General features: G+C 42.9%; 1 protein-coding gene across 13 annotated transcripts in view; it reads left to right on the top strand.

Annotated features, from left to right (window-relative positions):
* FLCN (folliculin) overlaps positions 1-10,202 on the top strand; it is a 31,030-nt gene extending 20,828 nt beyond the window's left edge. For 10 of the 13 annotated variants that reach the window (XM_017651190.3, XM_017651189.3, XM_017651184.3 and 7 more), the window contains 5 exons: positions 6,164-6,277; positions 6,960-7,083; positions 8,192-8,323; positions 8,443-8,548; positions 8,972-10,202. In XM_017651190.3, coding sequence (XP_017506679.1) covers positions 6,164-6,277; positions 6,960-7,083; positions 8,192-8,323; positions 8,443-8,548; positions 8,972-9,173 — 678 coding nt within the window. In that variant the 3' untranslated portion in view covers positions 9,174-10,202. Of the gene's footprint in view, positions 1-6,163; positions 6,278-6,313; positions 6,371-6,959; positions 7,084-8,191; positions 8,324-8,442; positions 8,549-8,971 lie in introns of all 13 variants that reach the window. The other 3 variants (XM_037019470.2, XM_037019472.2, XM_073234700.1) reach the window with 3 other exon arrangements.
* The last annotated feature ends 7,369 nt before the right edge of the window (positions 10,203-17,571 follow it).

Below are 17,571 nucleotides of genomic sequence, written 5' to 3'. Positions count from 1 at the left end.
CGGGAGGAGAGGAGTCGGAGTGGGGAGGGAGAGGGAGCCAGGACTGCTAAATACCCAGCCCTAGCCATCTGCACCGGAAGCGCAGACACACAGTGCGTGGTGTGCTGGATATTAGGGAAACGGAACAGTAAAATCTGCGAGTGGGACCCTGCTGTCCGCACCCCTGGGACAAAAGAAAAGCAAGTGCCTTTTGAAAGTCTTAAAGGGACAGGGACTGCACAGCTGGATGGAAGCGTCCCGGCACACTCAGCCTAGCAGCTCAGAATCCCGGGGAACTCCGGGTGCCCTAACCCCTTGGGTGGCAGTGCAGCTCTGAGGCCCGTCATGGTGATAAACAGCCTCCTGTCCATTCTCCCTCCGGCGTGGCCTGGCCATAGCAGGGGAGCAGCCTGAAAGCGGCTGCACCCACAACAACCACCCAGAGCCTCCTCCACAGCCGCCCAGGCCAAACTCAGAGACCCACTAGGATGTAGCTCCCCACCACAAGCTGCCAGGGGTTGCCGTTCTCACAGGAGAGGATGGTGATGAGCAAGTGGGGAGGGTCTCCCAGCTAACACATGCGCCAACTGCCCACGACTACCTCTATCACCATGAAAAGGCAGAAGAATTTAATCCAGACCAGAATCACATAGACAACCCCTGAGAAGGAGCCTGGGTAGACAGTTTTAACCAATCTTCCTGAAAAAGAATTCAAAATAGAGGTCATAACCATGCTGCTGGAGCTGCAGAGAAAAATGCAGGAGCTAACGGATAAAGATGGGAGGGAGAATACAGAAATAAAACAATCTCTGGAAGGACTTAAGAGCAGACTGGGTGAGGTGCAAGATGCTGTTAATGGAATAGAAATCAGAGAACAGGAACACAGAGAAGCTGAGGCAGAGAGAGATAAAAGGATCTCCAGGAATGAAAGAATATTATGAGAACTGTGTGACCAATCCAAATGGAACAATATCTGCATTATAGGGGTACCAGAAGAAGAAGAGAGAGAGAGAGATAAAAAGTGTATTTGAAGAAATAATTGCTGAAAACTTCCCCAAACTGGGGGAGGAAAAAGTCTCTCAGACCACGGAAGCCCACAGAACTCCCAAGAGAAGGGACCCAAGGAGGACAACACCAAGACACATAATAATTAAAATGGCAAAGATCAAGGACAAGGACAGAGTATTAAAGGCAGCCAGAGAGAGAAAAAAGGTCATTTACAAAGGAAAACCCATCAGGCTGTCATAAGACTTCCCAACAGAAACCTTACAGACCCAAAGATATATTTTATGCAATGAAACAGATTATCATTTAAATATGAAGGAGGGATTAAACAATTCCCAGACAAGCAAAAGTTGAGGGAATTTGCCTCCCACAAACGACCTCTACAGGGTACTTTAGAGGAACTACTCTAGATGGAAGCATTCCTAAGGCTAAATAGATGTCACCAGAGAAAATAAAATCACAGCAAAGAAAGCAGACCAACCAAATACTAACTAAAAGCAAAAAATACAATCAACTATTCACAAAAGCAGTAGAGGGAAACACAAAAGAGTGCAGAATACCTAACAAATAAGGAACAAAGGAGGAGGAATAGAAGGGAGAGAAATAAAGAATCATCAGACTGTTTATAATAGCTCAATAAGTGAGTTAAGTTAGCCAGGTAAATAGTAAAGAAGCTACCCTTGAACATTTGGTAATGGTAACCACGAATCTAAAGCCTGCAATGGCAATAAGTACATATCTTTCAGTAATCACCCTAAATGTAAATGGACTGACTGAATGCACCAATCGAAAGACATAGAGTCACTGAGTGGATAAAAAAACAAGACCCATCTATATGCTGCATACAAGAGACTCACCTCAAACCCAAAGACAAGCACAGACTAAAAGTCAAGGGATGGAAAAAGATATTTCCTGCAAACAATAGGGAGAAAAAAGCAGGTGTTGCAGTACTAGTATCAGACAAAATAGACTTCAAAACTAAGAAAGTAACAAGAGATAAAGAAGGACATTACATAATGATAAAGGGCTCAGTCCAACAAGAGGATATAACCATTATAAATATATATGCACCCAACACAGAAGCAACAGCATATGTGAAACAAATACTAACAGAACTAAAGGAGGAAACAGAATGCAATGCATTCATTTTAGGAGACTCGCTCCAAAGGACAGATCCACCAGACAGAAAATAAGTAAAGATACAGAGGCACTGAACAACACACTAGAACAGATGGACCTAATAGACATCTACAGAACTCTACACCCAAAAGCAGCAGGACACACATTCTTCTCAAGTGCACACGGAACATTTTCCAGAATAGACCACATACTAGGCTACAAAAAGAGCCTCAGAAAATTCAAAAAGATTGAAATTCTACCAACCAACTTCTTGGACCACAAAGGTATAAAACAAGAACTAAATTGTACAAAGAAAGCAAAAAGGCCCACAAACACATGGAGGCTTAACAACATGCTCCTAAATAATCAATGGATCAATGATCAAATCAACATGGAGATCCAGCAATATATGGAAACAAACGACAACAACAACACAAAGCCCCAACTTCTGTGGGATGCAGCGAAAGCAGCCTTAAGAGTAAAGTATATAGCCATCCAGGCATATTTAAAGAAGGAAGAACAATCCCAAATGAATGGTCTAATGTCACAATTATCAAAATTGGAAAAAGGAGAATAAATGAGGCCTAAAGTCAGCAGAAGGAGGGACATAATAAAGACCAGAGAGGAAATAAATAAAATCGAGAAGAATAGAACAATAGAAAAAAATCAATGAAACCAAGAGCTGGTTCTTTGAGAAAATAAACAAAATAGATAAGCCTCTAGCCCAACTTATTAGGAGAAAAAGAGAATCAACACACATCAACAGAATCAGAAATGAGAAAGGAAAAATCATGACGGACCTCACAGAAATACAAAGAATTATTTAGAGACTACTATGAAAACCTATATGCTAACAAGCTGGAAAACCTAGAAGAAATGGACAACTTCCTAGAAAAATTCAACCTTTCAAGACTGAACAAGGAAGAAACACAAAAGTTAAACACACCATTTACAAGCAAAGAAATTGAAACGGTAATCCAAAAACTACCCAAGAACAAAACCCCTGGGCTGAACGGATTTACCTCGGAATTTTATCAGACACACAGAGAAGACATAATACCCATTCTCCTTAAAGTTTTCCAAAAAATAGAAGAGGAGGGAATACTTCCAAACTCATTCTATGAAGCCAACATCACCCTAATACCAAAACCAGGCAAAGACCCCACCAAAACAGAAAACTACAGACCAATATCCCTGATGAACATAGATGCAAGAATACTCAGCAAAATATTAGCAAATAGAATTCAAAAATACATCAAAAGGATCATACACCATGACCAAGTGGGATTCATCCCAGGGATGCAAGGATGGTACAACATTTGAAAATCCATCAACATCATCCACCACATCAACAAAAAGGACAAAAACCACATGATCATCTCCATAGATGCTGAAAAAGCATTTGACAAAATTCAACATCCATTTATGATAAAAACTCTCAACAAAATGGATATAGAGGGCAAGTACCTCAACATAATAAAGGCCATATATGATAAACCCACAGCTAACATCATACTGAACAGCGAGAGGCTGAAAGCTATTCCTCTGAGGTCAGGAACAAGACGGGTGCCCACTCTCCCCACTGTTATTCAACATAGTAATGGAGGTCCTAGCCATGGCAATTAGACAAAACGAAGAAATACAAGGAATCCAAATTGTTTAAAAAAAGTTAAATTGTCACTGTTTGCAGATGACATGATATTGTACATAAAAAATCCTGGAGACTCCACTCCAAAACTACTAGAACTGATATTGGAATTCAGCAAAGTTGCAGGATACGAATTTAACACACAGAAATCTGTGGTTTTCCTATACACTAACAATGAACTAGCAGAAAGAAAAATCAGGAAAACAATTTCATTCACAATTGCATCAAAAAGAATAAAATATCTTGGAATAAACCCAACCAAGGAAGTGAAAGACCTATACTCTGAAAACTATAAGACACTCTTAAGAGAAATTAAAGAGGACACTAACAAATGGAAACTCATCCCATGCTCTTGGCTAGGAAGAATTAATATTGTCAAAATGGCCATCCTGCCAAAAGCAATATATAGATTCGATGCAATCCCTATTAAATTATAACAACATTCTTCAATGAACTGGAACAAATAGTTCAAAAATTCATATGGAAACATCAACGATTCTGAATTGCAAAAGCAATCCTGAGAAGGAAGAATAAAGTGGGGGGGGATCTCGTTCCCCAACTTCAAGCTCTACTACAAAGCCACAGTAATCAAGACAATTTGGTACTGGCACAAGAACAGAGCCACAGACCAGTGGAACAGAATAGAGACTCCAGACATTAACCCAAACATATATGGTCAATTAATATACGACAAAGGAGCCATGGAGTACAGCGGGGAAATGACAGTCTCTTCAACAGATGATGCTGGCAAAACTGGACAGCTACATGTAAAAGAATGAAACTGGATCACTGTCTATCCCCATACACAAAAAGTAAATTCGAAATGGATCAAAGACCTGAATGTAAGTCATGAAACCATAAAACTCTTAGAAAAAAACATAGGCAAAAATCTCTTGGACATAAACATGAACAACTTCTTCATGAACATATCTCCCTGGCAAGGGAAACAAAAGCAAAAATGAACAAATGGGACTGTATCAAGCTAAAAAGTTTCTGTAGAGCAAGGGACACCATCAATAGAACAAAAAAGTCCCTACAGTATGGGAGAATATATTCATAAGTGACAGATCCGATAAAGGGTTGACATCTAAAATATATAAAGAGCTCATGCACCTCAGCAAACAAAAAGCAAATAATCCCATTAAAAAATGGTCAGAGGAGCTGAACAGACAGTTCTCCAAAGAAGAAATTCAGATGGCCAACAGACACATGAAAAGATGCTCCTCATCTCTAGTCATCAGAGAATTGCAAATTAAAGCCACAATGAGATATCACCTACACCAGTAAGATTGCAACCGTCCAAAAGACAAACAACAACAAATGTTGGCGAGGATATGGAGAAAGGGGAACCCTCCTACACTGCTGGTGGGAATGTAAATTGGTTCAACCATTGTGGAAAGCAGTATGGAGGTTCCTCAAAATGCTCAAAATAGAAATACCATTTGACCCAAGAATTCCACTTCTAGGAATTTACCCTTAGAATGCAGCAGCCCAGTTTGAAGAAGACAGATGCACCCCTATGTTTATCGCTGCACTATTTACAATAGCCAAGATATGGAAGCAACCTAAGTGTCCATCAGTAGATGAATGGATAAAGAAGAAGTGTTACATATACACAATGGAATATTATTCAGCCATAAGAAGAAAACAAATCCTACTATTTGCAACAACATGGTTGGAGGTAGAGGGTATAACGCCCAGTGAAATAAGCCAGGTGGAGAAAGACAAGTACGAAATGATTTCACTCTTCTGTGGAGTATAAGAACAATGAAAAAACTGAAGGAACAAAACAGCAGCAGAATCACAGAACCCAAGAATGGACTAACAGTTACCAAAGTGAAAGGGACTGGGGCGGATGGGTGGGAAGGGAGTGTTAAGGGGAGTGGGAAACAAAGGGGGCATTATGATTAGCATGTGTAATGTTGGGGTGGCATGGGGAGGGCTGTGCAACACAGAGAAGACAAGTAGTGATTCTACAGCCTCTTACTGTGCTGAGGGACAGTGACTGTAGTGGGGTTTGTGGGGAGAACTTGGTGAAGGGGGGAATCTAGTCAACATAATGTTCCTCGTGCAATTGTAGATTAACGATACCAAAATAAATAAATAAATAAATGAAAGAAATAACAAGAAAAAAAGCATGTAGAAATGGGGGTGTATATGGCAAAAAGCTAACACTGTGTCTTCTTTACATTTCTGAAAATAAAATTGGACCAAGAGCTTTGGGGAGAAATATGGTTTGTAACCTGCCCCTTTCCGAGCTTGTGCAAGTCATCCAACCTCCCTTAGGAGATTCATGACTTCTCCCAACCTGTCTTCCTCCATTATGCAGAGAAGATTTCTAGGTGAATGCACACATGACTTCACTGGTGGGAGGAAAATTCAGTGCAGAAAACACCGAATTCTGTCTTGCAGGTCCTAGGCGCTCTGTCGTTTCGCACGTTGGCCTGGCATGTTCTCATGGGGAACCAGGTGATCTGGAAAAGCAGAGACATGGATCTTGTCCAGTCAGCTTTTGACGTTCTTCGGGTAAGATTATCTTTTTCCTTCTGTATTTTGTCGCAGGATCGTGTTTGCCTAGTGGGTTTTCTAAGAAATTTTGACCTGTGCGAACAGAAGGAGGTGTGTATGGCTTGGTACAAAGGCTCTCGCTTGAATCTGTGACCTGGGTTTTTGCCACTGTTAAAAATGAGTCATTAATGGTTTTTATTTCTAGTGGGAGGAGGTTATGCTGTCTTGAGAGACTGCTAACAACTCTTCCTCTCCCTGACCCCAAGTCCTGTAAGAAGCCTTTGGAGTGGTCCCCAGCTGCCTTAGGGGCAGGTGTGGGGTGACGTGGGTGCCATGGGTGCCAAGGTGTGGGTCTGGCTTTGATGAACTGACATCCTCAGAAAGCATGTGTGCGCCTCCTCCCTGGCCACCCCTGTGAGGGCGCAGAGTGAATGACAGTCTCTCAGAAATTTTACACTCCCTCTGTGGGGTGAGGGGAGAAGCAATCATCTGAGAAGTAACAGTGACAGAGGGATTCACACAGCAGAGCAAGAGGCAGCATGAGCAGCTGCCAAGGACGAGTGGGACTGTGGGAGGCACCCCATGGGGCCGAGTGACTGGGGTGCCTTCTGGGGGGAGGAGACTCACACCACGCTGCAGAGGGTGTGCAGGGTGGGGCTCTTGGAGCCCATATGGTTTCTGAGCCATCTGTTACCTCTAGACCATGCTGCCGGTGGGCTGTGTGCGCATCATCCCTTACAGCTGCCAGTATGAGGAGGCCTACCGGTGCAACTTCCTGGGGCTCAGCCCGCACGTGCAGATCCCCCCGCACGTGCTCTCCTCAGGTGTGTTCTTGTTCCATCTGCTTCCCTCACCTCAGGGCTCAGAAGTGGGTGTGGGTTTGGCCATGGATTCAAGGATGCTGCCTGCTGGCCGTGGGGGCAGGAGGACCAGCCTTCTCAATGGCTTTGGACCACTTAAAGAATTAGCGAGGGTCGGGCTGGACAGCCTCATAGTAAGGGTGGCTTGCCACAGTGTGGTTCTCGGGAGCGAGTCACAGTCTGCAGGGGGAGCAGCACAAGTGGGTGTCAGAGGCGAGCGGGTGGTGCCGAAGGTTTGGGAGCCTTCCGTGCCCCACAGTCTAAGGTCTTCCTTACCCCTCTGTGGTCTCCTGTCATACTCCCTTGTCCCCTCCTACTTTTTTCTTCTTTTATGCTTTAAACCCACCCTTGACACTCATCAGTACAGTGGGGCTTGTTCAGCCCAGCACCCCCTCCTCAGTGCTGATGGGCCTGCTTCTCTGGGTGGAGAACCAGGAAGCTAATGAGCACCCTCAGCTTTGGGTTTGGGGGGGAACTCCTGGGGGTAAATCCTGGCTTTCCCAGGCAAGGCAGTGATTTACTTGGGTGCATCTGTGCAAGGCAGTCACTGTGCTCACGGGCAGACAAGGCTGATTGGCAGAGTGTTTGGTGCTCAGCAGCCCTAAGCTGACCCCCACATTCTGCACCCCAGGCTGGGTCCTGAGTCCCTGAGAGGTAGTGCTTTTTGGGGGGTAGTGTTGAGAACGTAGGCTCAGGTTTCAGAGGTGGGCTTGCAGTTCTTACAGTTCTAGCTGTGTGACCATGGGCAAGTCACTTAGCTTCTCTGAGGCTGTTACCCTGTCGATAAGTGGTGGTGATCATGGGACTCCACAGGGTTGTTTAGTAGTAAATGTACTGAAGTATATAAAATAATTAGTAGTTACTGTGATGGGATACATGTGTAACCAAGACAAAAGCTTACCCTTAACTCTATCACAAATGAACTATGAAAGGTTTTAGATGCCAAAATGTTGATCTCAGGAGACTAGAGTTTCTCACCAGTTCATCTGGGAATAATTGGAGCAGCAGCTGAGGTGGGCTTGTAAGGAGATGAGGAGAAGCACACGGTGAGCAGCTGTTTGTGCTGTCACAGAATTTGCTGTCGTTGTGGAGGTCCACCCAGCCGCCCGCTCCAGCCTCCACCCAATCGGGTGCGAGGGTGACCAGTCTCTCAGGAAGTATGAGTTTGTGGTGACCAGTGGGAGTCCTGTAGCTGCAGACCGAGGTGGGTGCTGCCAGGCGGGCTCCCTGTGCCGGAATGAGAGCAGGAGCCGGTGGGTGGGGTGTGGCTGCTTGCTCCCCGTGCTCACCAGCCCGCCCCTGCTTCGCCCGGCTCTTCCCCAGTCGGCCCAACCATCCTGAATAAGATGGAAGCAGCTTTGACCAACCAGAATCTGTCTGTGGATGTGGTTGACCAGTGCCTCATCTGCCTCAAGGAAGAGTGGATGAAGTAAGCACTCGGCAGCATGGCTCCTAGAGTCTCTGCTTTCCCACTGGGGAGGGCTGGGCTGCCCACAGCAGGATCTTCTGCGGGGAAAGACCAGGAGCTGTTTCCAGAGAGAGAGCAAGGCCGCGCCTACCAGGAGGTAGGGTAGATGGGGGCTATGGGCCTGGGTTCAGGCACTAGTGAAGCTTAGGAGCAACTGGTTCCTTTTCTGAATTTAAGGAACATTTTTCTTTTTTCCCCATTTGGGTGCACCAGGGTTAGAATTAATGGGCAAATGCAAGGCCCCAGAGTGTGCAGGTGTGACCGCAGCTTCACTGCGCCATTGCTCACAGAACTGCTACTGGCCGCGAAGCTGTTCAAGCCTCAGGACCAGAGCCCTGGGGTGGTACTCTGGTAGCTGAATGTCTTGTTTTCGGTTTCCTACAGCAAAGTGAAGGTCCTTTTTAAATTCACCAAGGTGGACAGTCGGCCCAAAGAGGACACACAGAAGCTCCTGAGCATCCTTGGGGCATCCGAGGAGGACAATGTCAAGCTGCTTAAGTTCTGGATGACAGGCCTGAGCAAAACCTACAAGTCACACCTCATGTCCACAGTCCGCAGCCCCACGGCCTCAGAGCCTCGTAACTGACGCCTGTGGGGCTCCATCCCAGGATGTGCCTTCTGGGAAGCCGTGATGGCTGTACTTGCCACCAGGCGCAGAGATGGGCCTCTGGTTGCACAGATTCTCCTGTTTCTGAGGAGCTGGCATAGAGCTCTTCCCTGGCAAGTGATGGAAGCTGGGCAGAATCTTGCCCTCTGTGGGATTTGGGACTGGTGTAGTTTCTGGCATCACCAACCCACAGGCTCTTTGAGTTGCTCCAGCCTTGAACAGGGCAGTGGGAGACTTGTGGCGATGGGTCCCTGCAGAAGACTCAGAAATGTGCATCTCATGCCTCTCAAGGACTTGGACCTCAAAATTTATAGGGAAAACACATCAGGGCAGACCCAGCATTTATCCACAATAACAACACATCTTCTCTCAAGGTTAATGATCAGACCTTTTCTGTTCTGAAATGCAGCAAGAGTTGTCTGGGTTTTGAATGCATGCCTGTATATTTTGCCACAGTTGTGAATTTTTTAGGACATGCTTAGTCCTCTTTAGTAATCTGGTTTTGTGTGCATGCTCTGGGAAGGACTTTTGGGAATGGAGTGGATATTTTCCTCTTTGGATCCTCTGGGATTCACGTTCTGAATCATGACTGCCAAGGCTCTGGCCATGCTCTCCTGTGGTGGCTTTATAATTACGCTTAGTTGAGGACAAGGCCTTGCTGGATTTCACACAAAGGCGATACTTTGCTGAAATGTCAAATGGAGCCATTTGACTTGCCTAACTCACTGTATATGGAGAAGAGAAACCCGCTAGTTAATTCTGTGCCACTGTAAACATTTGCATTTGGCTGCAGTTAACTGTTTTCAGAGTACGGTGGTGTAAGAGTCTCATCATCCTAGTGTACATTTTTAATAAGGATCCATGGCTCGAAGGGATTTTCCAGCAGTTTTGTTGATTTGTTTATAGTTATTTGTGTTTAATTTAAATTTAACATAAAGACTACGTTTATATGACTAGGTGTCTATCATGTTAGAACATTAAAACACAATAAAGATGTATTTTTATAAACTGCTGACTGTATGGATTATTGGTTTGATACCTAAAATTGGGGGTGTTCAGTTACAGAAAATATTACAGTTAAAATAACACTAGTGATGCTGTAACCATTTTGGAACTCTGGAGACTTTTAAAGGCTTGCAACTTCCAGGGGAAGATGTGGATGGTAAATAGTGGCAAATTTCACTTTCAGCTCTTAGCACACAGCAGCCCTCCCCCAACTCCAGTTGTGGTGGAGGCAGCAGTGGAGTGGTGGTCCTGGAGCAGCCGTGCACAGCATATGGGAGCTGTAGCTGGCAGAAAGGGCTCCATCACTCTGCTGTTGGAGATCTGCTCTGATCACTGATTGCTGCTGCTGGTCACAGGTGCAAAGAGGTGTGTGGCCGTGGTCACACTTGTTCCCCTCATTGCAGATCCTGCCCCCTCCCTCCCCCCGGCTGAAGTGACTGCCAGGAAAAACAGAGCAGCTGCATATATGGGGCAAATGAGTGACTGCATGCACAAGGGAAGGCTCAGAAATGACCTGAGAAAAACAAGTTTACACCTGAGGCTGAGCTTTGACGAAAAGGCAGCTTACAGCAATAAAATAATGTGAAACAAAAAGCAGCAAATACCAGGGAAGGGAAGCATCTGATTTCCAGGGCTACCACATTAGACTTAAATGTCTAGTGTTCAAAAAAATAACAAAGCATGCAGGGCCTGGGACAGCATGGCCCATTCAAAGGAGAAAATAATTCAACGAGTCCCCCTGAGCAAGACTTAGTGGTGGATACACTAGACAAAGACTTCAATGTCTTGAAGATGTGAAAGATCTAAAGGAAGCCAAGAAAATGTGTGAACAGAATCAAAGTATCAATAGAGACAGAAAATCTAAAAAGAAACCAAAGAAATTCTGCAACTGAAAATTGCAATAACCAAAATGAAAAGCAGCCTGTAGGACTTGTGGGACACCAGTAGGACCAACACACATCAGGGGAGTTCCAGAAGAGAAGGGCAGAGAATTTTTTAGGAAACTGGCTGAAAGCATCCCAAATTCATTTAAAGATATGAATATAAACACTGAAGAAACTCAAAAAGGAAGATGAAAAGCCACAACAAAATGAATTATAATCACACTTTCAAAAGACAAAAGAGCCAATCTTGGAAGCAGTGGGAGGCAAACCATCACACAGAAGTGATGATCCTCAGAAAGATTATGTGCAGACCCCTCAGAAACTCTTAGGGCCAGGAGACTGTGAGCTGGTATTTTCAAAGTGCTAAAACAGAAATAGCACCAAACAAGAATCCTATCTCCAGCAAAACCATCCCTCAAAAGTGAGGGACAAATGAAGACAGTCCCAGATAAAAGCTGAGGGAGTTCATGACTGCTAGACCTGCAAGAAATTGTCAAGGGCGTCTGCAGGTTGAAATGAAAGGACATGCTAGACAGTACCTCAAAGCCTATGGAGAAATAACAGCCTCAATAAAGGGAAATAATGAGCAATTATAAGAGCTGATGTTACTGTAACAACTGTACTGTTTTCTACATGATTTAAGAAACATTTAAGAAAAAAAATCATTAATGTAGAAGCTAATATTACTGTAACTGGTTTATGTCTCCACATCTTGTTTTCTACGTTTTAGCAGACTAATGCTTGTAGAATAATTGTTTGTTTTATTGATGTATAAAGAATTAATGTATAAAGACGTGACACCAACTGAAACGGGTGGGACTGTCCTGTAAAGCAGCACACTTTTTGTATGTTTTTGAAGTTAAGCTGCTATAAATTCAAATTAGAATGTTACAGTTTTAGGCTGTTGAATATAATCCCCATGGTAACCACAAAAAATAGCTATGGAATATAGATAGAAAATAGATATACTATCAAAATATATTAAGTAAATCTTAAATAGCACATGTGTAAAATGCGGTTGATGTTCTGGCTTTTAGTCTGACTAGCTTTTGCAATATGTAGAAAAAGTAATTGGCGTAATCCTACTTTTGAGATGTACTTTTTGAACGTTTTAGTAGGGAATGATTTCTGGGGCAGCTGAGGGGTTGGTGCCATGGATGACATCTGAGGCAGTGGTGTAGAATTCTCTATTCCTGTTCTTTTTTTGTGTGGCCCACTCTGTGTCCTTTCCTAATCTCTCTTGTTGATTCAGTTTCCCCATTTAACAATATTGAGTGCTTATGATATGCCAGATATTATTCTAGGAGCTAGAAATACAGCTCCCTGCTCTCTTGAAACATCTTGTGAAGAAGGTGAACAATAAACAACTTAAAAACAAGTGAAAATATTCCCAATGAACACTCCCAGACAGGGAGTAGTGAGAGCAGTGCAATGTTGAATTGGAGGGAGAGTGAAGGTCACTCACCTCATAGGGAAGCTGAACCTGAATCATAAGAAAGAGTGAGCTGCTATTACAAAGCCACAGTAATCCATACAATTTGGTACTGGCACAAGAACAGACCCATAGATCAGTGGGACAGAATAGGGAGCCCAGATATAAACCCACACACATACGGCCAATTAACATACAATAAAGGAGCCATGCATATACAATGGGGAAATGGCAGCCTCTTAACAGCTGGTGTTGGCAAAACTGGACAGCTACATGTGAGAGAATGAAACTGGATCATTGTCTAACGCCATACACAAAAGTAAATTTGAAATTAATCAAAGACATGAATGTAAGTCATGAAACCATAAAACTCTTAGAAGAAAACATAGGCAAAAATCTCTTGAATATAAACATGAGCAACTTTTTTCCAAACACATGTAGGGCATAAGCAAAACATAAGCAAAAATGAACAAGTGGGAATACATCAAACTAAAAAGCTTCTATACAGCAAAGGACACCATCAGAACAAAAAGGCATCCTGCAGTATGGGAGAATATACTTGTAAGTGACATATCTGACAAGGGGTTAACATCCAAAATATGTAAAGAACCCACAAGCCTCAACACCCAAAAAGCAAATAACCCGATTGAAAAATGGTAGAGGATATGAATGGACACCTCTCCAAAAAAGAAATTCAGATGGCCAACAGGCACATGAAAAGATGCTCCATGTTGCTAATTATCAGGGAAATGCAAATTAAAACCACAATGAATGAGATAGCACCTCACACCAGTAAGGATGGCCAACATTGAAAAGACTAAGAACAAAAATCTTGGTGAGGGTGTGGAGAAAGGGGAACCCTCCTACACTGCTGGTGGGAATGTAAGCTAGTCCAACCACTGTGGAAAGCAATATGGAGGTTCTTCAAAAAACTAAAAATAGAAATGCCATTTGACCCTGGAATTCCACTCCTAGGAATTTACCCAAAGAAAATAAGATCCCAGATTAAAGAAGACATAGGCACCCTTATGTTTATTGCAGCACTATTTACAATAGCCAAGACATGGAAGCAACCTAAGTGTCCATCAGTAGATGAATGGATAAATAAGATGTGGTACATATACACAATGGAATTATTCAGCCATAAGAAGAAAACAAATCCTACCACTTGCAACAACATGGATGGAGCTGGAGGGTATTATGCTCAGTGAAATAAGCCAGGTGGAGAAAGACAAGTATCAAATGATTTCCCTCATCTGTGGAGTAGAACAACAAAGCAAAACTGAAGGAACAAAACAGACTCACAAACTCCAAGAAGGGACTAGCAGTTACCAAAGGGGAGAGGTGGGGTAGAGTGGATGGAGAGGGAGGGAGAAGGGGATTGAGGGATATTATGATTAGTACACATGGTGTGGGGGGTCATGGGGAAGACAGAGTAGCACAGAGAAGACAAGTAGTGACTGGTATCTTACTACACTGATGGACGGTGACTGCAATGGCTTGTGTATGTGGGGAGGACTTGATAATATGGGTGAATGTAGTAACCACAGTGTTGCTCATGTGAAACCTTCCTAAGATTGTAGATCAATGATACCTTAGTAAAAAAAAGAGTGAGCTGATTCTTCCTTCTTGTGTCTTTTTTCCCTTTTGTCTTCCACAGATTATAAAGTATGTATGTTAGAGCAAAGATAAATGAAATAGAGTAGGAAAACAATAGAAAATATCAAAACCTAAACTTGGTTTTTCATAAAGATCAACAAAATTGGCAAACCCATAGCCAGATAGACTGAAAAAGAGAAGACTCAAATTACTAAAATCAGAAATGAAGTAGGAACATTACTCCCTATTTTACAGAAATAAAAAAGTATTTTAAGTGAGTGCTATGAACAGTTGTATACCAACAAGTTGAATAACCTAGATGAAATGGACAAATTCCTAGAAAAGTGAAACTTAACCACATGTTAGTAAATCACAAAGGAATAGAAAATCCAACTAGACCTATAACTGGTATGAGATTGAATCAATAATAAAAAATCTCCCAAGAAGGAAAAGCTGTGGAGCTGGTGGCTTCACTGTTGAATTCTATCAAATATTTAAAGAGGAACTCAGACTTTTCAAAGAAACTGAAGGCATTATATGAAGACATAACTCATCCTATGGGGAAAGCATAACCCTAACACCAAAAAAGCCACTAAGACAAAGATAAAAAACTACAGACCAAAATCCTATATAAATATTGATTAAAAAAATCCTCAACAACATACTAGCAAACAGATTTCAGCAGCATATTAAAAGAGTGGAATTTATTCCTGGAATGCAACCACGGTTCAACATAGGACAATCAGTGTGATTGCCATGTCAACAAAATAACATGGTCATCTCAGTGCAAAAAATATTTGACAAAATACCCTTTCATGATAAAAATACTCAACAAATTAGGAGTAGAAAATCTACCTCCATGTAACAAAGACCATATATAAATACCTGAAGCAAACAAAATTCCCAATTATGAAAGACAAAGCTTTTCCTCTAAGATCAAAGCAAGAATACCTATTCTCACCATTTCTATTCAACATAGCTTTAGCCAGAGCAATTAGGCAAGAAAAATAAGTGAAAGTCACCCAAACTGGAATGGAAGTAGTAAAACCATTTCTGTTTGCAGATGATATTTTCTTACATAGGGCCCTAGACTCCACAAAAAGCTTTTAGATCTAATAAATGAATTCAGCTAAGTAGTAGGATACAAAGTCAACATGCAAACAGTTGTATTTCTAAACACAAAGAATGATCTAAAAAGGGAATTTAAGAAAATTCCATTCACAGTGGCGTCAAAAAGAATAAAGTACTTAAGAATGAAATTAACCAAGGAGTTGAAGACTTGTAAGAAATTATAGAAGACATAAGTGGAAACTCATCCCACATTCATGGATTAGAAGACTTGATATTGTTCAAATGTCACTATTACTCAAAGCAAACCATAGAATCAGTGCAATTCCTATCAAAACCAAAGTGGGTTTTTTGGTAGAAATGGAAAAACCCATCCTAAAATTCATATGGAACTTTAAGGGGCTCTAAATAGCTAAAGCAACCCTGAAAAAGAAGAACAAAACTGGAGGATTCAAACTTCCTGATTTCAGAACTTACCTCAAAGCTACAGTAATCAAGATAGTGTTGTATTGGCAGAAATACAGAAATACAGACCAGTGGAATAGAAGAGCCCAGAAATGAAGCCTTACAAATATGGTAAAATTATTTTTACAAGGTGCCAAGACCATTGAATGGAGAAAGAGCCATCTTTTCTACAAATGTGCTGGGAAAACTGGATCTCCATGTGCAAAAGAACAGAGTTGGATCCTTACCTGACACCGTATATAAAAACTACCTCAAAGTGGATCAAAGACCTAATTGTGGGGCCTAAGACTATAAAACTCATAGAAGAAAACAGCAAAAGCTTCTTTACAGGGGGCGGAGCCAACATGGCGGTGTGAGTAGGACAGTGGGAATCTCCTCCCAAAAATATATATTTTTGAAAATACAACAAATACAACTAATCCTAAAAGAGAGACCAGAAGACACAGGACAACAGCCAGACTACATCCACACGTGCGAGAGCCCAGCGCCTGGTGAAAGAGGTAAGATACAACCCCCAGCCCGGCGGGACCCAAGCACAACTTTCCCCAGCTCCCGGCGGGACGGAGAGGGAGCCCAGGACTGCTAAACACCCAGCCCCAGCCATCTGCACCAGAGCGCAGACACAGTGCATGCATGGAGGGCTGGAAACTAGGGAAATAGGGCAGCAAGACCTCTGAGCGGGTTCCGAAGCTGATGCCCCTGTGACAAAGAAAAGCGAGTGCTTTTCGAAAGTCTTAAAGGGACAGGGACATAACAGCTGGATGGATACAACACAGGTCACAGCCCAGTGGCTGAAAATAACAGGGAAAACCGGACACACTAACCCCCTGGGCAACAGCTCCGAGACCCCTCACGGAAGTAAACAGGCAAACAGCCCCCCAGTCCATTACCCCTCCAGGCGTTGCGAAAGCAGAGAAACAGCCTAAGGCAGAGCACACCCACAGAAAGGGAGATTCCTCCATATCGGCAGGGCAAGACACAAAGACCCAGTCTACACGCAATTACACAACACAAGCCACTAGGGGTCGCAGTTGTCCCAGTAAAGAAAGGCCAGTAGCAAGTGAAAAGTTTGGCCTCCCAGCTGACAGTCAATAGCACCTGTCAACATGAAAAGGCAAAAAAATATGATCCAGACAAGACTAACCCAGACAGCTTCGGCATCTGCTACATCTTCCCCTGAGAAGGAACCTGGGGAGATAGATTTAACCAGTCTTCCTGAAAAAGAATTGAAAACAGAATTCATAACCATGCTGATGGACTTGCAGAGAAATATGCAAGAACTAAGGAAGGAGAATACAGAAATAAAACAAGCTCTGGAAGGACTTCAAAACAGAATGGACGAGATGCAAGAGCCCATTAATGGACTAGAAAACAGAGAACAGGAATGCAGAGAAGCTGATGCAGAGAGAGATAAAAGGATCTCCAGGAATGAAAGAATTCTAAGAGAGCTGAGTGACCGATTGAAATGGAACAATATCCGCATTATAGGGGTACCAGAAGAAGAAGAGAGAGAAAAAGGGATAGAAAGTGTCTTTGAAGAAATAATGGCCAAAAACTTCCCCAAACTAGCGGAAGAAATGGCCTCTCAGACCACAGAGGTACACAGAACTCCCATGACAAGGGATCCAAGGAGGGCAACACCAAGACACATAATAATTAAAATGGCAAAGATCAAAGACAAGGACAAAGTATTAAAGGCAGCCAGAGAGAAAAAAAAAGGTTACCTACAAAGGAAAACCCATCAGGCTATCAGACGTCTCGATAGAAACCCTACAGGCCAGAAGAGAATGGCATGATATACTTAATGCAAAGAAACAGAAGGGCCTTGAACCAAGACTACTGTATCCGGCACGAATATCATTTAAATATGAAGGAGGGATTAAACAATTCCCAGAGAAGCAAAAGTTGAGGGAATTTGCCTCCC

Source organism: Manis javanica, chromosome 4 (genome assembly GCF_040802235.1).
Source record: "Manis javanica isolate MJ-LG chromosome 4, MJ_LKY, whole genome shotgun sequence".
Taxonomy (NCBI): domain Eukaryota; kingdom Metazoa; phylum Chordata; class Mammalia; order Pholidota; family Manidae; genus Manis; species Manis javanica.
The sequence above is the reverse complement of the archived record's forward strand: the minus strand, read 5'-3'. Positions and strand labels throughout refer to the sequence as shown.